The 24,082-nt window shown below is 38.1% G+C and overlaps 1 protein-coding gene and 1 long non-coding RNA gene across 2 annotated transcripts; one reads left to right on the top strand and one right to left on the bottom strand.

Moving 5' to 3' along the window:
* Window positions 1–266: 266 nt before the first annotated feature.
* Window positions 267–23,968, top strand: LOC136255042 (uncharacterized). The gene is made up of 3 exons (XM_066047762.1): window positions 267–372; window positions 22,558–23,862; window positions 23,928–23,968. Exons 1-3 carry the CDS (start codon window positions 294–296, stop codon window positions 23,966–23,968), a joined length of 1,425 nt encoding a protein of 474 aa, XP_065903834.1. The 5' UTR covers window positions 267–293.
* On the bottom strand, window positions 11,644–14,292 carry LOC136256138 (uncharacterized). Its single transcript, XR_010701343.1, has 3 exons — window positions 13,812–14,292; window positions 13,527–13,757; window positions 11,644–12,084 (listed from the first exon to the last, which is right to left on the bottom strand). It is a non-coding gene; the product is annotated as an uncharacterized lncRNA (long non-coding RNA).
* Window positions 23,969–24,082: the final 114 nt, after the last annotated feature.

Below are 24,082 nucleotides of genomic sequence, written 5' to 3'. Positions count from 1 at the left end.
GGCATTGACGGTTTGTACTTTTTATTGGCTTAATCTTTCAGAATGAGGCTTTAGTAGCTGGAAAGATCATCAGTGTTGTACAAAAAAGTTGCATCAAATCTTGTCTTGTCAGTTTAATCGAACCAACAACTGGATATCCAGCTAGCTACAAGAAGACCTCTAGTTTGCAGCAAAGTGACACAATGAGGTGGTGGCTTTTTGTGTGTACATAATTATTACGTATTTTTTGCAACAAGATGTAGTCTGGTGTGGCCCGCCCCTTACGAAGGGCGGACGGCGCCAAACCGAGCAAGATGGTGGCAGTACTCAAGTCAGCTTTAATTGCGCAAGTGGTAGTGATCTTTCTTTGTTTCAACTTCTGTTCAGGTCAAAGTGAGTACGCATGACGTGTTGCAGACTATTTTGCTTCCGTTTGGACACTTGCCTACTGCGGTAACTTACGTGCCACGTGGTTCACTCAACATACGCGATACGCAAGTGTTCAAACGGAAGCAAAAAAATTTTTAAACTTTCGTGGGATACCAACGTAATAAAGCACATATCAAAAGGTTGTAACTACTCGCGTCTCTGAGACATGCGGCGTGAATCCAGTCCTAATCCCTCGGTCCTAATAAATATAAATATTCGAATATTATCGCCAGTGACAATAGGTTCAGTTAATTTTCACTGCAAACTATGGATAACCATTAAACTGGCAAACCATTAACTTCACTGTGTAAATAAATAGCTAGCTACATGTGCTTTTCAGTTTGTAGCTGGCGACTTCACTTTGGACTCAGAAAAATCCATTAAATATTTAGAAATCCGGAAGTACATAAGAATTTGATTTTGTTTCATTCGCTGCAAACTCATTTACCAAGTTGGACATGCAATCAGCCATGTAGTCAATCTTCTTGAGTCACAAATCATTACTAAAGTCACGATGAAGGACTCAACAAAGAAGATTGCTTTGAGCAAAGCTTCCAGTCGAATTAGTGGCTGACTAATTGCCTGCTAAATCTATGCGAAGTACACCAGTGTCTGTTAAGGTTCCTGTGGTCCCCTAGTAATTATCAGGCTGTGTCAGCCACCCTACCTGGGCATTTCCTGCACAAGTACATAGAAGAAAAACTGTCACTGTAAAAATTATATTTTATTTACAAATCACTTAATACTTGAATATTGGGACTCTCGTAGACTCATACACAATTTAGATTTTTTTCTGTGAGCGTTGGCAACCCCTCGTGTGAGGTTTATGGCTATTTACAATACTAGTGTTGTCTTTTGTAACATTTTGTTAGTTATATACATATTGTTGTTTGTGTTTGTCAGAGCACTCGGCATAATATTATACACAAACTAAATAGCAAGTGGTCCACATGTACCTAGGCTGAGCACTCTTATAGGATGATTTGTTGTCATAGTACTCTATGATAGGGGTCATGAAGGTTTGGGCTTTTCTGGCCAAAATAAAACTCTAAAACCAGCCTCACAATGCCTTCATGGCACCTTGTCAGGTATAATCAAACCCAAAAGTGCTTTCAGTACAACCTGAAATGCTTCCATAAATTGCTACAAAATTTTATTTCTTTATGATTTAGTGGAATTTTCTACCGGCTATAACTGCCTTACTGACTAATTCCTTCAGACAAGCATAACTCAACAACAGCTAAGGCTATGGGCTTGATTTTTTCACTGATTCAGCCCAACATATGCCTTTTGACATATGCAGTACATAAAATGCATGCTTCATGGATTTACCTGTGTCCTCCTTTGTGTCCAAATTATCTTGCTAACAGCAGTAGGTGTCAATTTGCAGTAGCTCTGCATGATGGTTTCCCTATGTTTGACAGAAATTGTCTGAGTTTTCCGTTGTGACTGGATTGAGTGTAGAGGTCCTTCTTTATTTGTAACACAGTGTAATGGGCTGAACATAGCTGAAAACGAAGCATAATAACCACTTCGCTATTTCAGTAATTGATAGTTGGGATGTGCGTTCAGACGAAAACAGTAATAATCCTAGCACCATTCTATCCATTCTAATGCGGTATGCTTCCACCTAGTCTGGTTTGGCCGCCCCTTAGCTAGAAGGGGGTGACGGTGGCAGACTAGGGTTCACCAGCAACAATGTTACAGGAAACAAATTTTAGGGATCATAGAAATAAAAAGTAGTGAAACGAGGGAGGGTGCCTATACTAGTGCTGTGAACCAGTATGCAAAAAAACAGCAGTATTGTCTAGGTCAGCCATTTACTGGTTAAGAAGCCTTTAAATCAGTTAAGAAGCCTTTAAACTGGTAAAGAAACCTTTAAACTGGTTTTTCCCACCCACTTTGTAAACCATAAATTACCCCTGTTGACAATTAAGTGTTAACATCATAACATAACCTCAAAGCATGTATATAATTTAATATGTGATTGTAATAACTGTTATCAAGAGTACATAATAAAAATATTGAGGGGTAGCCAACGTCTTAGGACTCTCGTACACTATCTGAGAAATCCTATTAGAAATCCATTAAATATTTAGAAATCCCGAATCACGTACAAAATAGGTTATTCTTGTTTTCGTCCATTCATGATTTCAATTATGGTCACCACTCTATACAACATTTCAAATTGACAGTGCATAGTACACCTGTGTCTCTTCTGAAGTTCCCAGCTACTCTCTCAGGTGTTCCTTTACAAAAACTCAAGGTAAAAACATCACCATAAAAATCGAAAATAGAATTATATTGTGTTTACAAATTTATTTTAAATACAGAAATATTTTTGAAATACTTAAATATTGGGACTCTTGTACACCGTGTTGAGTTTTTGCGTGGGCGCTGGCTACCCCCTGAAAAATATGTATATTTTATTATGTACTCTTGCTGTAATTGTACAACCAGTGGCGATTCTAGACCTGACCTACAAGGGGGGCCCAGTAGGGAACAGCATAACTATTGTTGTTTGGCTATAGTATAAAGTAGAATTTTCAGGGGGGTCTGGGGGTGAAACCCCCCAGAAGCTGCAGGATTTTTGCAATTTAAAGGCTTGAAAACAGCCTAAAATTTGTTCTAAAAACATGAAAAATGCTAAAAATAGCAATGCCAATCTATACAGTAACTTTTCCCCAAGATTTTTTAAAAGTTATTTTTTAACAGGGGGGGCCATGGCCCCCCCTGGCCCCCCCTTAGAATCGCCTATGTGTACGACAGGATATTGATGGTCACTGGTACCACCCTAAAGCTTCCAGCAGGCTTGTTGAGTACCTATTATGTCTGCCAGTACACACAACCAATTAACCAGTTAACTGCCAACCAGTTAACTGGTTTTGAATTTGTTAGTGATGTGCAATTTATTGATAATATCATATATGGTGATAATTTGTATATCATGATTAAATAATAGACTTTTTAATATTGTGATATTATTGTGACACATAATGCTGTGGTACTTTTACACAAAGTTTACTAGAAAAGGATGTTTTAAGGTTACGGGATACCCTCAAGATCCGGAAATAATAAAGCACACTTAAAAAATTCTTACGTATTTTTTGTGTGCATGATTTACCTCATGCTCTACCATATGGAAGAAGATGGCAAATGCGTTTGGTTGTAAAAGTGATCATTTTCACTTATATTTTATAAATAGTTTAACAAACATGTGTATGTGTGTCTGTATAGACTGTTTAGATTAATCACTGTGTACCAAGGTGTGAACATTCCTTCGAAGCTTAATTCAACTAAAAAGATGCTCCATCTCCTGAATGAAGCTGTCTTTTTGGTAAGCCAGTCTTTTAACTCCCGGATTGACTTGGCCTTCAAAGAAAGTTCTGGAAGAATGGCAGGTATATAAAAGCGCCTCAAGGTAGGGAGCATTGTAGTGCAGAAAGACTCGTTGACCTGTACTCTCTCACAGTGGTTTTGACAGTGGTACGCAGAAGGAAGTCGCATCACTGTGTGGTGGTACAAAACATTGCAAGCTGAACTTGATAATAGTAGGCGTGAGTGCGCTCATTTGGATTCTGCCATTGTTGATTTCAAGACATTACACTTCTTGGTGGTGATGGCATCACTCGCACTGAAATCTCTGTAGCTATAATGGTTTTTGAATTCTACTAACCCATGAGTTTGTGAGACAGTCAGATCAGTAACCTAACTATCTGGAGTTGCAGCCAATGTGCACACAGTTAGCCCGCACTTGATATTGACAGCGGGATTAGGTGAGCCCCTATCATGCAATCGATCTGTGTACACACCCACACTGTATTTCTCTTGCTCCAGGCCCCACCTGGTGGCTGAGTTACCCTTAAATGTTGGGTAGAGGGGCTGGCGTACCATGCGAGCTACAAGTGTGGTACAGTAGGTCTTTGCTTTGCTACGGATCGTGCATTTTATGAAGTGATTCTCTTCCTCCTCTCAGAAAACCACACTACTGCAGTATCATCATCATAGCTGTGGTTCCTTGTTGTAAGTTTGATGGACTTGGCCTTATCACTGTTAATCATCACCTCTGTTTTGTAGCACCTAATCATGATCTCCTTCAGTTGGTCAGCTGGAATATCTGTGGGAACATCCAGCACCTCACTCCACCATCATGTCTGCAATCACATAGTCACAGTGATAACAGCAATATACATGACTAATGAAGCTTGCCTGGAATATACCATTCTAGAAGTCAAGCTGTTGTCTACTGCGGCTGTGCTGTACCTTTTATGTTGTAGGTTTGCAGCAGGTTCAGCCTTACGCTTCCAATCCATATCAGTGCATTTGATGGCATTGGCTGCAGAAAGCTTGAAGACGTCAGATGGCTCTGTGTTGACAGCTTTTGTCCATGATGTTGGTCCCCATCCAGTGCCTTCATTACAATGCAGGCCAGTACCAGCACACTGACCTTCCCATGAGCCAGCCTGGCTCCTATTAATCTGCTTTCCGCCATCACATTTGCTCCTTATGTGCATCCAGCTTTCAGCAAGTGGTAAAATTACCTATGATGTAATATTGTTTTATTAAACACTAATTAGTTACAAACTTTTTGTACCAATTAACTTAGGTGCTTTTTCGCAACAAGTTGGCTGATGGAATGCTGGATGTCACCGATCATTTTGTTGGTCTATCTCTGTGGTGGTGGTCGGTGTGCTGCTGACGTCATCCAGGCCTTCGTTGTCAGTGACATCAACCCATGCCTGCACTTGTGTAGTGATGACATCATTGAGATCTAGGTAAGAGACTGTCACTTGTACTCTAAACATTATTTTGTACCTGATGTGACGTCACTACTTGTTTCATGAGTGGCTTCCTCTTCAAAGGTGGCCCCTTCTGATGTGTCATTGCTGAGCTATTGTTGAACAGTTTTGCAGAAATCTGAGCTGTAATTTGTGTGACAACCAAAGCAGTGCAAGGGACTGTTTAACAGATCTTACTGGAGTTTTTGGACAGCTTGTACTTGATCAGCCTCTTGACACCATATTAAAATTGCACTGCAAGCTGTTTTACCTCATTGTTTCAGTCAACTTACCCCTACCCTTTTAGGAAGGTTTGTTGTGAACTAAATTCTCCATTGTTGTCCGGAAGCACTTCACTGCATGGTTGGCACATTCCAGTTTTTTGATGAAGTAGCCATATAGTACACTGGAGACAAGGGCTGGATAAACTGAGCTGTCACCATCTCCAATGAAGTGTGTGTAATGGAGGCCATGCTGTTCTTCAGACTGAAGAAATCCGGTCTCAATGATGTCAGTCTCCATGGCTGATGATGACTGATCCCAGTTGAGGAAGCAATTGTGTGGAGGTACAGTGTCCCCAGTTGTATTGTGGCAAACGGAACAATATTTGTTTCTAACTCCCATATATGGTATCTTCCCAGTCTCCTTTCTGATTATTATACCTACACCAGATTTGGAATTATAGGAATGTTCGTGGAACTGTTTACTCCAGCCGTCGTCCACGATCACAGTAGTCGCTGGTATTCCTGTATTTTGGAGATGGAAATGACCTTCTCTTCTTCTCCAGCTTGTTTCATTGATACCTTGAGAAGATCCCACCACCACTCTCCAATGTGTTTCTCAGTGGATACGAATGCTTTCTTTGACAAGGAAGGTATGCCAAGTACTGCCATTGATTCAGTATGTGCTGCATGTCCTCATCCTGTTGCCATCTGCCCCCACACTGGAGCCAGATTGCACTTTCAGTAACGGCCACCACTCATGTCCTGAACTCTTGATGATGTGGAGAACTGGAATTCTTTATTACACCCAACACAGCGAGAAGTTAGAATGGAACAGAGCCCTTCATGATTCTGCTCACCAACAAGTACAATGGCCTCCTTACCAGTCACAGCGTTAGCAGCTCACAGATGGCAAGTGGCAACATGCTCACTGATAACTTGTAGATGTTCTTGCCGCTTATTAAGGTTAATAATTCTACTACCATTGTGTACTAGTAAACTTGTATCATTGTTCTTTGTTGTAGGGACCGTCTTCTTTGCATATTTTCCCCTACAAGCAGGCATGGGGCGAAGCACTTTGGTACTTGTACTTAAGGACACTTAAGTACACCTTCTTGAGTACTTGTACTTATACTTATATACTTTTTGTACAAATTTAATGTAATTGTAGTTATACTTAACTAAATAATGTACTTAAGGTACTTAAAGTACTTTGAAGTACATGAAGTACAATGAAGCCATTTACATATATACAAGTGAAATAAGTTGTAGTTATATATATTGGTTCAAAGACAATGTATTACTGGTCCAGGATTGACATGGTCAGCTTTTGTTGAAGTCACTTGCCTACATGTGCTCTAAAAACAGGTTTCCCATCTTCTTATTTATATCTCTGTTGATCTTAGAAATAGTTGTACTGCTTTTGGCCTGAAAGATTTAATTGATCATTATAAGAAGCAGTGATAGCAGCTAAGAAGAAAGATTATGTCCTGAACAGAAAGTCAACAACAATGAAGTACACTCACTAAGCAGGTGGATGAACACATTGAAACTGACAGTATATATTACAACAATGGCTCAAACTCCAGTAAATAACACAACCAAAAGAAATATCCTCTGCTTTCAAGGTTGGCAAATACATTCTAGAAGTACCATCCTCCTCTGTGCCTGTTGAGAGACTCTTTAGCATTGCAAGAAATGTATTTACTCCTGAAAGATTTTGCTTTATAGATGGCAGATTTTCACAATCATTGTTTTATTAGGTGCAACCAAAACTACATAAATGCAATCGTGAACACAATCGGTACTTGTACTTAAATACTTTCAAAAGTACTTGTACTCTACTTAAGTACTTCTCTTAAAACAATGTCATGTACCTGTACTTGTACTTCAACAAATGTCAAAGTACTTGTACTTTACTTAAGTACTTTCACATGTACTTCGCCCCATGCTTGCCTACAAGCATGGGACCCTCTTGACTTTTTGGTGTTTCCTATACTAAAATTAATATTAATTGTATGTTATATTGTAATGCTAAGTTTGCAGCTTACCTGAATCCCAGAGCAGCTGATAAACACTTATTAACGCTACTAAACAGCAGCATAGCATGGTGACAGAACAAGCAATCAGCACAAAGAACAAGCTAATAGCATATTCACAGCTGTTGTGGTTTGTATTTCCCGCAAAATGATGATTTGCATGTACGAGGATACTGTTGCTCTACAATGTATTTTTCGCCACCAAAAATAAAGACAGTTGATCACGCTTGATTTATTTTGATGGTTTTACACGGTAGTTGAACATATTTTGGAGGGCCTGTCGTAGAGTTTTATTGCAATTTTACTACTATTGCTTGAGGAAAAAATTTACAAAATTGCGGTAAGTGATTATTACAGGGTCACAACAACATTTCATTGCCCAAGTTATTTTAGAGATGTGGTGCTAACATACTTCCCTCGATAGGACCTAGCTATTATATTTTAAAGTGTTTAAATGCTTTGTGGCAGTCATTCTGAGGGTAAGTTTTGGCAGTGAGTCTCGTCAACTTCAACCACGCATAGCGAATTGTGAGCTGAATAAACGAGTTGTTTAATCCGTCAAGGAAGAAATACAGACAGCAGTGAGTATATATTAGGCTGCACATTAGGCTACATTGAGTGAAAGGCTGCTTTTTTTAGTCCATACATCCCATTTCCTTATCCCATGAAACGTGGTAACCCGTAACCTTAAGACAGCATTGTAAAACTATTTTCTTTAATAGAGACTTCCAGTAGGTTAGGTGGTGCTATATTGGTACTTTTAATGTATGTATGTATGTATGTGTAAGTGTTACATTTGTAATTTATTACCGTTACTTCATGCTGATTTATATATCGTCATAAAAAATGTATGCAATAATCATGATAGGCAATATACAAATATTTTATATCACACAACACTAGTTATCGGGTTCATAGTTCTAGTGCCTACACATCGACTATCGTGATAGTTAGTAACAGTTGTGATTATGATAGTATGCAATCATGCTATCTTGATAAGTTACGCATATCTGTGCTTAGTCAAACAAGAAAGTTAACATGATATTGTTAAAGGTTAGGTAACTGTGACAGTCTAGTAGCAAGGGCAGGGGCAGATCCAGGGAAGGAGTGCCCCCCTCCAACCTCCCCTCCCTCTCATTTCAAATTTTTTTGTAGTGTTGTTTATTGAACATAGCTAGGCGGCACCACACCCTAGTAACTACAGAAATTCTCTGGAGATGAAAGATCATGCAGCTACACACCAGGATTATCTATATGTTTAAATCTTTTGTGCAGGGGACCTCATGTTTTGTGGTTTGGTAATATTTGTACATTTTTTCAACTTAAAATTAGCTCCAAAATCATTCTCAAAAAGTCAAATTTTAAAATTTTTCTTAGACTTTATGGCTAATACCCCTGCAACTCAGTAGCATTCATGCTTCCATCATTGAATTGTTGTAAACATTTAGCTACACATTTTAGTCAAATTGCCACCAAATTAATATCAGAAAGTTGATTTATTTCACAATTTCCTTGAGGAAACCTAACACTATACTACGTAGCTAATTCACTACTATTAGCATGCATAGTTGAACTCAGCATTTCAGTCACAATTCCCACCAGATTCTGGCAATCTCAGAATATTAATTTTTCGAAATATCCTTAGGGAGCAGCCTAGCTAGCCCTTTATATAATACTAATTCTGGTTTTTAACTACTCTAAAACTATACTATTAACATTCATACTTCTAGTGTTGAACTATCAACAAATTTCAGTCAAAATTACCACCAACTTCAATCTCAGAATGTTGAATTTTCAAATTTACCTGGGGGGATGCCCCCAGACCCCCCTTAGCTTATGCATTTCATGAAGTGTGTTTCACACATTGTGGAGTGACTTATACCTGTGTGCCCCCTTAGCAAAATCCTGGATCTGCTCCTGAGTAGAGTGTGCATAACAAAGATTACAACTGTAACGCATAACAAATTTTACCAATGGATTTTTAGAAAAGCAAATATGTGGTGTAATTTGATTATTCGTGGTGAGGTTGAGTATAATAATAATAGTAGTAATATTAGTATATATCGTGGTACTATCACTATCATGATGTAAAAGTTACTATCAGTCGTGAATAGTGATAGTTGTACTATCGCTCAGCTCCACCTGAAGATGAACTAATGGACTAATTCAGTTGCAAGCATATATAGACTGAAGTAGAGATTTAATGTCCATTAATATTATCTTCAGGTGTAGACAACCTCCTTAATTTGTTCCACTACTTTTTGTTCCTATGATCCTAATCGTACATAAAATTCTTAATTTTTACTTATACTTGTCTAGTTGATCTACAGGGTGACTCTCAAGTCTGTACTGGGTGACATGTAACAGAGCTGAACTCTTTACAGGGCGACTTGTTTTGTTAAACGGTTTACAGAGTGAACATACTGTAGCTGAACCCTCTACAGGGTGAATTGTTTGTAGCTGAGACTCTCTACTAGGGTGACTTGTAGCATAGCTGAACCCTCTATGGGGTGACTTGTGTTGTAGCTGAACTCTGTACAGTATGACTTGTAATGTACGTAGCTGAACTCCCTGATGACTAGTAGTGTAGTTAAATTCTCTATAGTGTAACTTGTTGTGTTACAGTTGAAGTGTGACTAGTTATATAACTGGACTGATAAAGGATGCACCGATAAGGGATTTTGCCAATTATTCGATTAACTGATATTGACATTCACATAATATCTGATACCGATAACTGATCTGATGTTTATGTTTACCTAAATTTCACACGTATTTTGTAAAAATGCCACTTTAAAACTTTGTTTTCGTCTTATTGATATGAAAACAATAACATCAGGGTCAGAAAACATAATTGGCTAAATAACCTACTAATACCTATTGCTGAAATTTGGCTGATAAACTGATTTCTGATTATTCACCGATTAATTGGTACATTACAACTCTACAGAGTGACCTGTAACATATCTTTACAAGGTGTACAGGATGATTTGTTCCATTTATTTGTAGCTGAGCTGTTTACAATGTGACTTGCTACATGGTCGAAAGTTCTATCTAATACAGTAGAATAACTCATTAATGCACAGTAGCTACCTGAATGCTTCAATACAGTGACTGTACTATTAGAGTATCTTGATTGCGCACTTGTTACACATAGTTGGTTTTCATAACTCAGTAGATTTTGTTCTGATTCATCTGTACCACTGAAGGCCTTTTTCTATGATGGTTTTTATTTTTTATCCATCTACTTAGGTCTACATCTACTTATCAATTTCAGCTCATTTCCTAACACAGTTTGTCGGTAAGCATGACAACAAATTAGATTGTGCATCTGTTACACATTGTTGGTTTTTTTTGTATTATTTCCATGGCTATTAGCCCAATTACTTTTAAACCACAATAGGTTTGCACTATGATGGTTACATATTGATTTTCAAGTTGTTCCATTAAGTGGAATACTGACAACAAATTGCATCTGTAATTTTTCAAAAAGTGCATATAACTTACTTGTTCTATATTTACCCTGTTCCAACTTTGAAGTTAATCAATAATGCAGTAGCTCACATGAATTAAACGATTTTTCTAAGCGTTGTAATGAAGAGGAGAAAATGGAAAGAACATAAAATGAACTTTGAAGTAACATACAGTGATGGATGGGTGAATTTAGCTCAAATTTAGAATTGGAGATGCCCTATTTAGAGGGAGTATGCACAGAGTGGTTAGTTTCCGTTCGGACACTCGGTACAGATTCATGAAAAAGGCATTTTTCTTGCACAGGAAAAAATGTGGCATTTCCTGTGGCAGGATATGTGCAGGAAATTTACAGGACAGGTGACATTTCCAGCACATATCCGGGAGATGGAAATGTACAGGAAATTTGCAAATTTCCTGTACATTTCCTACTACATGATAGGGCACAATTTCCTGCAGATTTCCTGCACTGGACATATGAAATTTCCTACAGATTTCTTCTATAAGGTATTTATGAAATTTCCAATACATTTCCTCTATACAATATCTATGGAATTTCCTATAGATTTCCCCTATACAATATCTATGAAATTTCCTGTAGATTTCCTCTATACAATATCTATGAAATTTCCTATAGATTTCCCCTATACAATATCTATGAAATTTCCCACAGATTTCCCTTATACAATATCTATGACATTTCCAACAGATTTCTTCTATACAGTATTAATGAAATTTCAAATACATTTCTTGTACAGTATCAATGAAACTTATACATGTGGTAAAAACTGTAAACAATAACATCTACATGATATTACATTATATACATGCACACAGTTACAAGGGTATAGTATAGCTACAAGTTAGTCACGTAGTACAGTACCATATATCAGATTTTGTGACCCATCACGAAATTTCTTTTGCTTGGGACAAAGTGTGATCACCTGGGCTGAACCTGTTTAATTGACTACCATCTTTATCATCATATCAGCATGTTTACTCCTTAAGCTTGAGTTTTAACTTTCATTAGCTCATTGTGTCACTCCTTGCTAGATGTCTCTCTGCTCTCTTGGTGTATCGATGTCACTTAATATCTTCTTGATTGATAGCTACTCCACCTTGCCCTTAAGTTCGGCATATTACAGCTGCTCCACTTTATTGAAGTTTCTGCAAATTGTATAATGTAAATGAATGCACGATATAATACACATTAACAATAAAAATGTAACCTACACTACAATATAACTATTTTTCTTGGACATTTAAGAAAGTTGAACGATGCAAGATTACTGAAAACAGATCCAGTGTAACCATACGAAAAATGTTTGTGGTCAGGGCCAACAAATATGAAAAACTGAATACATTAATACTATGCATAGAAAACACATTAATAGTAGGACCTAATGTATTTCGCAGACTGGACTCGCAGACTGGACTCATGCACTGAACTAAACAGCTTCTTAACAGTTATCCAGGCATTATCTAGCTCCTGTACCACTGGAAACACCATTATCAAGCTAAAACTGTTGAAGCTGCTCTTCCTACAAAGTTACAGAGTTCGCGAATGCACTAAATTAATAGAATGTTTACAAAACATGTGTACTTGTGCATACTAGCAGTGGCGGAGGCTATTGTAGTTGCGTAGGATTAATTCCTTTGCTGCTTTACTGCTTAGTACTAGTGGATAGGCTACTGTGAATGACCAGAAGTAAATACTTAGTGAAGTTGTTAGTATTGCGCTATCTGCGTAATGCTGCCCGCTAAGATAGTGTACATCTAAAAATATGTTGTCACTATATAGACTGTGTAGAAAAGGCTATGTGTAGCCTATATCTAACTATTTATGCACTATTATAATGTCTTGTAAATATTCTAATAAATTAGTGCACGTGCGATATTTGTGACTTTGTAGGAAGAGCAGCTTCAGTAGTTTTAGCTTGACATTAGAGTCTACAGTGGTACAAGAACTAGGAAATTCCTGGATAATTGTTAAGAAGCTGTTTCTAACTTAGTGTGAGTCCACTCCACTAAATACATTAGGCCTATTAGTAGCAGGTTGGTAGCTATTCTTGAAAACTAGCTCCTTAAGTGGCTGAAATACAGCAGAATCAATACCAAAATCTTTGGCTGGCTGTTGAAGGCCACCACCACTGATTCTCATGAAGCGAGGTCCTCGTGTCAAAGCCAGAAAATGTGACTAGAGCCTGACAGGGCACCCAGAAAACATAACCTCAAGAAACCAGTTTTGAGCATCAAAATCGCTGGATAGTTTGATAGTGTAGCTACCCACTAGAGGTGGTCGTTCAATTTTCCCTGGTGTATAATTTGGATCCGCTTTCTACAATCAAGTTACAAATAATGGTAAAGTACTGTGTGGTATTATGTTCAATCCAAATGCACCTGGGAATGCATACATACTACTCAAGGTACTACTTAGCACAATTACTGTAGGCAAGATATGAGCAATGTAGGATATAAGGTTACACATATTTTGAACAGGATGTCTGTTTGTGGCCTTGTTTAATGATACACCACAGAATAAACACATACTACAAACAAATAAACACATAATTACAAATAAGACTTGTAATCACAAAAGAGAACCTCACCTACAGACCAGGTGACACATCAACGACATTCAGTAACAGCTCAAACTCAATTGTAGGTTGGCATCCTGAGGTCCGATGGACTTTTTCAACAGGTGCTATAGTCTTAATGATGTTCACCATCTTGGCAAAGCTACCATTCTCTTAATATATCTGGTGATACATTCTGCTGACGAGTAACACTATATTAATCTCCAGACATACTACTCTATTGATGAGTGCGATTTTGATAACCTGGATATAATAAATATTTGTGTACTGGACTAGGCGACTCTAAATGATGCCTACCTTGTTTTCCTGCACCCGAGTTGTAGTAAGAAGAGTTGTTTGTTTCCTCACATTAGAAGCAGTGGCAATAATACCATTCCTTTTCACATACCCATATGGAATTATAGCTATTAAGGTAGGCGGGTGATGTGCGAGTAGTGACTTGAGTCCAGAACCCCTCGAGTAGAGACGGCCGCTTCACTGGCATTCTTTTATTTCACTACTTGCTTGCGGAGTCTTCTCTTTCTCTATGTCACAGAAGAACGCTTCGATTCTCTCAAACTTTCTGCCAGCACCTGCCAACGTCGCCATTTTTAATGTTCCCGCGCAGCATAACAAACGCCTCAACTTTTGTCAGAAAAAACTATTAAGTTGCGCGCGTAGGTTAAAATCGATCGGTTAAAATTCTTGCTCTTTGCGACCCACCCAACCTTTTACTCTAGAAGAGAAAGAGAGTATTTTCCCTCATATTATGTACAGCTAGCTAAATATTATACGTAGCTATACCATAGATTATATAGAGGACTATAATCTATGGTTTTACTAGTGCACAGACTAACGTACGAGAAGCCATACAATTGCACCTAAGAGTTTGCTACTTGATATTATTTCAGCCCTTCAGTACACTCAGACTTACTTCAAAGATTCTGTTGAGCAGCATGCGACTGTCAGCACCCAACTAAATTACGTTAAAAATGCTTTCAGATTGCTGCATCTCAGGCTTGAGTGATGATTTTAAAAATTTTTCTAGTGGAGGGGGGGGCCTGCCCCCAGACCCCCTTGAAAATATGTTACAATTGCTATGCCCTCAACTGTGATGGCCCACCCACCCCTATTTTGCCAGAGCCAGCCCTGCTTGGTAGTCTTGTTTGGTTACACTTTGGTTCACACTTATCAGATTTGATCAATTTAATTGTTCAGGACAAGTAGTGCAATCTGGATCCAGAGGCAGAGATGGTTTCAGTGCCCACAGGTGATTAGTGCTGTGACCAACTGGAAATCTGGCTCAGTGCGCGAGACATGCTGAAACACGTAGTAGCTACTGTAATACATGAAGGAGTTGATTATATAATTACAGGGGAGGATCCAGACTTTTAAAAGGGGGGTTCCACTTTAAATTGCAACTTCAGTCTAGCTGTAAGTAAAGGTCATTACCTGCTGACAATAGCTGCCCCTCACCATAGATGCCTTCACCAACTACATTTCCTTATTTATAACTGTATACATATAGCTTGCTACACTGCTCCTCAAAAGACTACTGTGACTTCTCTATTAGAGTATCTCGAGTAAGAGAGGCTCTTCTTTCAAAAGGGGGGTTCCATGGAACCCTTTGAAACCCCCCTGGGTCTGCCCCTGAATTCGATACAGAATTTTGCATGTATTATCAGCTTTGGCTACACAGCATGTGCAATTCCCACTGAGTCAAACTGGAAATTGACAAATAGCTACACCAAAATCTTTTAAGTGCATTCTATGTAAGTAATTATGCATCAGATGTAAAGCAAAAGCACACATCACAATGTCGCCCCCATTTGATGTGGTGTCAAACTCATACATTATGTAGAGTCGTTTTTCTACGATAAAGTGTGTGGGAATACTACCTTAAATAGACATATACTTCTTGTAGCCAATATAGCTCCTAATGGTGTTCAGTCCCCTTCATTGACTCATTGTCAATAGTCTCTCAACGGACCACCCTATAGTTTGTGGCTGCTGATAGTAAAATATCTGAGTTGAGTTAGATACATATACGTATGCTGGTGAGAATTTTATAAATTTATCCCAGAAATTTTATTGTAGTTGTAGTGGCACAATGGATCCTAGCCACTACTGTTATGATCCAGTAGCAGTAGTGGCTACTGGATGGTAGCTTCATTGGTTTCGTATACATGATTATGTGTTGACCTGGTTATAGTGGTACTCCTCTGGTAAGAGTAGAAATGAGTGTGCTGAAGTTCCAACAGGTACTGTAGAAAATGTATGGGAGATGAGTTTCCCAGATCGCTGTGTATAGAAAATTGTTCCAGCTCATCGATAAAATGATTTTTTGCTTATTGTGAGATGACACATAACAGCCTATAATATTATTTAATTTTATGGTGATCCTGTGTAATTCATAATACAAAGTGACGTAATTATGCAAAGGTTGCTTGTTTTCTGTTTTGTGCCATGGTTACCAATGGGGCTCAATAAAGAGTGTCTGGAAAGCCACCCATTTGTTTGTTTAACCATTACTAGCACTTACAAATTGTGGCAAACCTATTATATCAAACAGCATGTAGCATTTTTTGAGCTGTAACAATTTGTTATTACATATATAGGTATATTGATCACGAGATTAAAGTTTGGTGCATGGGTTAATTTCTATATTCTGCAAGACAACAAAAACTGTGAAGTGTGCGATAGAATTTTCAGTGGATGCAGATATATTCATGTAATAATTCTATCTTTAGCTACCAGTTAAACTGCATAGTACAAACTGAAAATAAAATTATTGCAAAATTCTACAGTAATTTGAGCTGAAGTGTAACCATATCAATTTAAAATTCCATAGTAACTTCAAATCAATGACAGTAAAAGTGGCACGTGTCAAACTTATATTACATGCCTAACTGCAAACTACCGTAACAGGTGATATGTACTAATACAGAAAATGCACCAGAAATGTAAACAAAATACCTTGAAATTTCCGCATAACTGGAAATCACCTGGACAGGTGGTATGTACTAGTACAGGAAATGTTCCAGAAATGTGAACAAAGAACTCCTTGACAAAATATGGTTGTGGAATTTCCTGCACAACTGGAAATTAGATGGAAGAGTGATATGTAGAAGTACAGGAAATGTGTCAGAAATGTAAACCAAAAAATTTCCTTGACATTTCCAGTTCCAGGAAATGTGACATTTCCTGCATGAGCGGAAATTGCCTGGAAAGGTGGCATGTATTAGTGCAGGAAATGTGCCAGAAATATGAACAAAATATTCCTTGACATTTTTGAAAGTGGCATTTCCTGCAAAACTGGAAATCACTTGGAAAGGTGATATGTACAAGTACAGGAAATGTGTCAGAAATTCAAACAGAAAATTTCCTGGACATTTCCTGTACCGATATAACCGCCGGAAATGTGGTATTTTTTGCTGTGTTGGTTCCTGTATAATATACATATGTCTATCATTTGCCTGTGCTGGCTGTACTTGGCCTCATAACACACTGTCTTGTGTCCTGATATTATATCCATGCAAAAACAGCCAAGCTGTAAAAAAAAATGATGTTGCCTTCAAAAGCCTACATAACAAAAGCTGTAAAATCAAAAATGTGGCAGCCAATTAATGACTGCAATTATGTTAATACTAATAAACTTTAATATTGACTGTGTGCATTACATGTAGTACAGGTTTTTGCAATTGAATTCGTAACCTTTGCAATTGACTTCGTCCCAGTTGCAGTAGAGTTCGTCGTCTTTGCAGTAGAATTCGTGCCGTTTGCAATTGAATTCGTCAGTTTTGCAATTGATTTAGTCGCTTTTGCATCAGAATTCGTTGCGTTTGTACAAGAATTTGTCATAACTACATTGACTGCAAGAAACCAGCTGTTCATCACAAGGTGAATCATTTTTGCCATGGAGATTACCACGCGAGACACTAGAGAGTAATTGAAGCTGGTTATACGGGAAGGCATTAGCTTACGAGTGACCACACCAATTACCAATAACGAAGCACAGTTGCAAATGTTGCTGAAGAAGCCATAGCAGAAAAATTATTACCTTATCAAATAGTACGAGTACCGTTTAAGTAGGGATCCAGGTGAAAATTTTGCGCGCCGCTCAAAATTCCGCCTTTGAAAATCATCCTAGAGACATCTTATGAGATGAAAATCACCTTTATGGACCAGTACTAGTCCATATCATACAGTACGATAGTACTGTATAGTAGGGACCACAAAGGAGTAGGCGTGGCCTGCAAAATAACATCACCCAAAAATCTGCCTCAATTTTCCCTGACGACAATGAGGCAGTATTGGTTTGGAAAACTAAGCCCAAACAAACCTTCAGAAATGCTTTCAACAAGTTGCCACGGAATTTAAATAAATATATATTTAATGGAATTGAGTAACTGACTGACTGAGTAAGTAACTGGCTGATGTTTTCAGACAAGCGTAACTCGATAATGGCTAAGGCTATGGGCTTGATTTTTCACAGTTCGACGTTGCTTCGACCCGAGAGGTGTCTTTTGGCATACCGCAGTATGTACAATGCATTCTTCATGGACTTACCAGTGTCCTCCTTTGTGTCCCATTCATCTTTGCTGACAGCGAAAAGTGTCGATTGGGTGGTAGCACGTGATGGCTTGTTTTCGTAATGGAAATCGTCTGTATTTTTCATATATAGTGACTGTTTTGATTGCAGAGCTTTTCAAACAGTTCTTGATTCATACTGCTGTGTAACGGGTTGAACATAGCCGACAACGAAGCATAATGGATACCTCACTTTTCAAACGATATGGGGGGGCGCAACACCATTTCTTTCTTTTGGTGTGCATGGATTGCAGGGGTGCTTTTCGAACAGTTCTTGATCCGAAATGCTGTGTAACGGGTTGAACATAGGTGACAATGAAGCGTAATGGATACTTCACTTTTCAGACAATAATTGATATACGGGGCGCACGGCTGTGCCATTTCCAGATGTGGTGTGCGTGGATTCACCAGTCATAATAATTATGTACAAAAAAAGTTAACAAACAAGTATACAGAAAAATTTGGAATTTTTAACTAGAGTACGGACCATAGCACATTGATAAAAAGTACTGAAACAAGCTGGAGTAGTGCACAATATTAAATCACAGTAAAACAATAGAGGTGTTATATCCCCACTGTGCTCAAGACACCATAATGGAAATACACAGTAGAGATATAACACTTCTTATTGTTTACCATAGGTGATTCTAAGGGGGGACCAGGGGGTGCCATGGCTGAAAAAAAACTTTTAAAACATCTTGGGGGAAAAGTTGCAGTATAGGTTATTTTTAGCATTTTTCATGTTTTTACCATAAATTTTAGGCTATTTTCAAGCCTTAAATTGCAAAAATCCTGCAGCTGAAAATCTGCTTTATATTATAGCCATTCAACAATAGTAATACTGTTCCCTACTTGCCCCCCCGTAGGTCAGGTCTACGCATAGGCGATTCTAAGGGGGGGGGGGGGGGGGGGCTGAAAACTAACTTTTAAAAATCTTAGGAAAAAGTTGCAGTATGGATTGGCATCATTATTTTTAGCAATTTTCTTTTTTGCATAAATTTTAGGCTATTTTCAAGCTAAAATCCTGCAGCTTCTGGGAGTTGCACCCCCAGACCCCCTGAAATGTTACTTAAAATTACAGCCATACAGCAATAGTCATGGTGTTTCCTACTTGACCCCTCCGTAGGCCAGGTCTAGAATCGCTACTGTTTTACTGTATTAACCAAGCTTAACCAACATTCTTACAGCATAATTCTGCAAAAATGCACTAAGAGCTACACTGCTTTAATACATCTGAGCACAACAATGTATAGCTAAGCACTCTGCTCATGTAGCTACTTTTGCTTTCCAAGTGAAATATCTATTACCATCTATCTATGCCAGGAAAGTATTATTTATTAGCTACGTTTGTTCAAATGAACAATTTACACATCAAAAAAGTTTCATTCAAATGTGAAGTCTTAATTCATTATGTAATTCCAGCCTTCTTTTCAATACATTAACCTTGAGAAAAGAAACTGCTGAAGTTTTAGTACTCCAGGCTAGTGATCATGTGGGAAAGGGGACGTTTTAACTAAGGGTTGCTACTTGCCAATTTAGGACTATACAGCGTAGTCATGGAAACATTGTAGTTTGAGCTCACTAAATGTTATTATTACGTATATGCAAATACAGTAAGTGCAAGCAATTATAATAGAGTTAGGCCAAGAGTTCATAATACAAGTAAGGTACTTAATATATTATGAACTCTTGGTTAGGCTGTAAGCCTTTGTTCATATCCATATCCTGAACTAGACCAATAGTTATGTAACGTAAACTTGAAGGAAGCAATGATATGAGCTGAGACTACTTCCTGAGGTAAATTATTCCAGCTATCAATAACACGTTGAGTAAAAAAGTTGGATCAAGTATTCAGTATGGTGTAAGGTTTGAAATGCTTCATGTGATGTTACTGGTTTTCCAGTCAGTGTTACCAGTGTAATGATAAGGAAGAAAGTCAAAGTTTAGATCCACTAGGAGTAGGACCACATTTGAATTGTTAGGGAAAGTTAAAGGATTGGACTAATAGGCTAATGGATAATGGTGTATGTTTTAATCATATTCATGAGTGAGGCCATGACCTGTAATAGGATATGGTGATCATGAATCTAATAATGCTATTATATTCATAGAAGCACAAGGGCTGTGCACAGCTGTTAACTACATTCCAGCTACACAAGTGCTAGTATTGATACAGACCAGACCCCCTCGCTCTGTGAGCCAAGTGGATGATGCTACAGACTATATAGTCAGAAATGTTTTAGTATAGTGGAATATATACTTGGCTGTTCTAATTAGAGTTTAGGTGACAATCCCTGACTGCTCTATTAGAGTATCTTGATCTTTTGCAATGCTTAAAAAATCAGTTTCCTTGGTTTTACCAGGTCATGTGCACTTAGTGCCTGAAATATTAATAATAGTCCTCAAACTGGTGTTCCAGGTTTTCCATGCGGCGGGTGACCAGAAACTAAGGTTTGACTTACGCAGAATATCACTTATATCAGTCATTACATACACAGTTTTGGTGCCTCCCAGACACCATATACATGTGCCATTCACCTACTACTATTCTGGTACATCCCACTAAGGCCTTATTTGCCAAATCTTAGACCCAAACAGTAGCAGATCAAGGTGGGTTTCTGTGGTTTCAGTTGAATCCCTCTTTGAGTTAAGCTTAGGCCTGAGTCAAATATGCTCAAAATTTATGAAAATGCTTTTAAGAATTTCCCAAATTTTTCACCTATTATACTCGCATGCATCAAATAATTATCATGCAGCAGTTATCACAAAAAACTCTTAGGAGTACCTTATAATTATTATTACAGGGGTATTTAACAGGACTGGTGTATAAATTACAGTGGGATATATGCATACATGTGTACGTATATGTTACACCTGCATGTGAAGATCAAAACTGTGGTATATCACTGATATACTATGTTCTGTAGCCATGATTGCATACATATAATTATGGTGTTCTGTAATACCACATATTCTGAGCTATAACAATAGACAACTGCAATAACAATTGCCTGAATTGACCATGTACCTGGAATCATCACTCACTGACTCCATTCCCTGGCACGGACACTTCAGAATACACGATGAGTATCCTGAAAGCTAATTCCACTGGATAAATCCACTGAAACTGTCACTAACAGAGACTGCTTTACTACAAACTGCTATCTCTGATCATTTCATTTACTTGGGATGTAACATATTTATATATCTAAACAATTACTTGGGATGTGACTGAAATATATGCACTCTCCCTTCAGAGCATGTTATCATACAGTACAAAAGTACTGTATATTAGGGATCATGGAGGTTAGCACCTTTTCACACAAATGTATATATTGACCAGAAAACAGACTCACAATAACTTTGTGGTGCCGTGGCAATATTAGTTAGGTAGAGTCAAGCCCAAAAGTGTCTCCAGAATGATCAACAATACTTCAGATAGGTTGCTATGGAATTTTAAAAATATATTAAGTGGAATTTTCTGCTGACCAGCTGGCTGGCTGACTGACTGACTGACCGACCGACCGACCGACCGACCGACTGACCGACCGACCGACCGACCGACCGACCGACCGACCGACCGACCGACCGACCGACCGACCGACCGACCGACCGACCGACCGACTGACTGACCGACCGACTGACCAATGCCTTCAGACAAGCATAACATGACAATGGCTAAGACTACGAGTTTGATTTTTTTCACTGTTCAACGCTGCTGTAGCCCAAAAGGTGTCTTTTGGCACACCACAGTACTGGACTTAACTTTGTCCACCTTTGTGTCCCATTTCTTTATGCTGACAGGCCAAGGTGTCGATTCACAGTAGCTCGATGGCTTCCCTACATTTGTAAACGGGAATTTTCCATATTTCTGTGGTGACTGGATTGATTACAGAGGTGTTTCTCCTACCATTTTTCATTTGTAGCACTGTGTAACGGGCTGAACATAGCTGAAAGCAAAGCATATTGGCCATTTCACTTTCGAGTCAGTAATTGATAGTTGGAGCACGTGTTCAGATGAAATGTTAACCCTGGTGCCATTCTTTCTTTTGATGCAGTATACACAGGTTCACCATTCATAATAATGTTACAAAAAAGTAAACAAAAAAGTATAAGGAAAGTTAGGAATTTTAAGTTCAATTAGAAGTCACAGAAAACAGTAGGGTAACAAAAGAGGTTGTCTACACCTGCAGATATACTAGTGGACATTTAATCCCTAATTCAGTGATGGGTATAGGCTGTAGTAGGGATTGAATGTCCACTGGTACATCTGCAGACCTCCCCTGTTTCCCTACTTTTTTTTGTATGATCCCTAATTGAACTTAAAATTCCTAATTAATTTCTTCCTTATAATTATTTGTAACTATATACTGTAGTATTAATTAACCCATATGGGTCTGTGTATTTTAACTTAAATAACAATAATAATTACAATGCTAGTGTGTTATCCCTTGTGTATATTTTTAATTGATAGGCAGTGATGTTACTCATTTCTATTTGGGATATTTTGCCAACTATGGTACTGTCAAATTATCAGTTACATTAACAGTGAGTGAATCACAGCCAGTGTTCTATTCAATTGAGATACCAGGATTGGGATATTCCAAAAAAGGGATTATTGCAGCCAATGATAATAATGTTGTGATAAATCTTCCTAGCAATGTTGTGGTGTCATCAATTAATGATCAGAACAAAGGAGTGTACATCATGACTAACAGCAGCACAATGACAGTGTTTGGTCAGAATGATGATTCTGGTACTAGTGATACATTTCTTGTATTACCAGCATCATATCTACAATGCTCAGAAGAGTGTGTGTATTATGGGATATCGGTAGCCAGAAGTGTTACAGAACGGGACAGTGATCGACATCAAAGTTCAATACTGATAGTTGGTATAGAAAATAGCACAGTGATGAATTTAACAGTCACACAATCTGTAAAGGTTCGTGTAAGTGATACCACTTATGACCTCACTCCTGGTACTCAGTACACATTTGTAATCAACTGGTTACAAACAATCCTTATCAGATCACTGGAAGACTTGACCGGAACTAAAATTGCTACAGATAAATCAGTTTCTGTGTTTAGTGGTCATCAGTGTGCGATCATGAAACAAGGAGATGGACTATGTGATCATATAGTAGAACAGATCCCACCTACCACATTGTGGGGCAAAGTGTTTTTTATTACACCATTGGCCACAAGGAAATCATTCACTATCAAAGTTTTGGCAACCAATACTTCTAATATAGTTGACATATACTGTAATAACTCCAAGACATCTTACTCGCTCAATGCAGGAGGTGTTGTATTAAGGAAATACATTCATCAAGAGTACTGTTCTATTCACTCAAACAATAAAATTTTTGTTGCACAATTTAGTCATGGTCGAGATGATGATAGTACCAATGGTGATGTAATGATGACAATGATACCAGCTGTATCTCACTACACTAACCAGTTTAGTACTTCCACTATTCAAAATCCTCAACGATCAGGGTACAATCACTATGTTAACATCATAGTACTGGCACAATATTATCAACCTGACATGATCTACTTGATATCAGGAGGAGTGAACAGGTCACTATACACACAGGAATGGGTACCAGTTAAAGTTAATAATGTCATTGAAGCATATGCTACAAAAGTGACTATATCAGAAGGTGTGTTTGAGGTCATCCATACTAATACATCAGCTCTGATGACAACAATAGTGTACGGGTTTGCTACTGAAGTAGGATATGGTCATCCTGGTGGACTAATTCTATGTAAAGGTAACGAGTTTTTTTTGTGTGTGTGTGCTATGCACTGCACATTTATACAGTTGTTATCTGTATAGTTCTACATCACCAGACAAACAAGATGCACATCCGCCATTAATTTCTGCATGCTTTCATATAACCACTCCACCGTTGCAAATTTTATGCATAAGTACAATATCAGAATTTCCCATAGAGCCTACAGCTTTTGCTATATTGTGCATAGGGATGCAGT

This window comes from Dysidea avara, chromosome 5, assembly GCF_963678975.1.
Source record: "Dysidea avara chromosome 5, odDysAvar1.4, whole genome shotgun sequence".
In the NCBI taxonomy this organism is placed as follows: Eukaryota; Metazoa; Porifera; class Demospongiae; order Dictyoceratida; family Dysideidae; genus Dysidea; species Dysidea avara.
The sequence above is the reverse complement of the archived record's forward strand: the minus strand, read 5'-3'. Positions and strand labels throughout refer to the sequence as shown.

Coding starts and splice junctions, on each gene's coding strand:
- LOC136255042 (XM_066047762.1), top strand. CDS start 294: ATGGTGGCAGTACTCAAGTCAGCTTTAATTGCGCAAGTGGTAGTGATC. Junction 373..22,557: donor CAACTTCTGTTCAGGTCAAA/GTGAGTACGCAT, acceptor TTTAATTGATAG/GCAGTGATGTTACTCATTTC. Junction 23,863..23,927: donor TGGACTAATTCTATGTAAAG/GTAACGAGTTTT, acceptor TTATCTGTATAG/TTCTACATCACCAGACAAAC.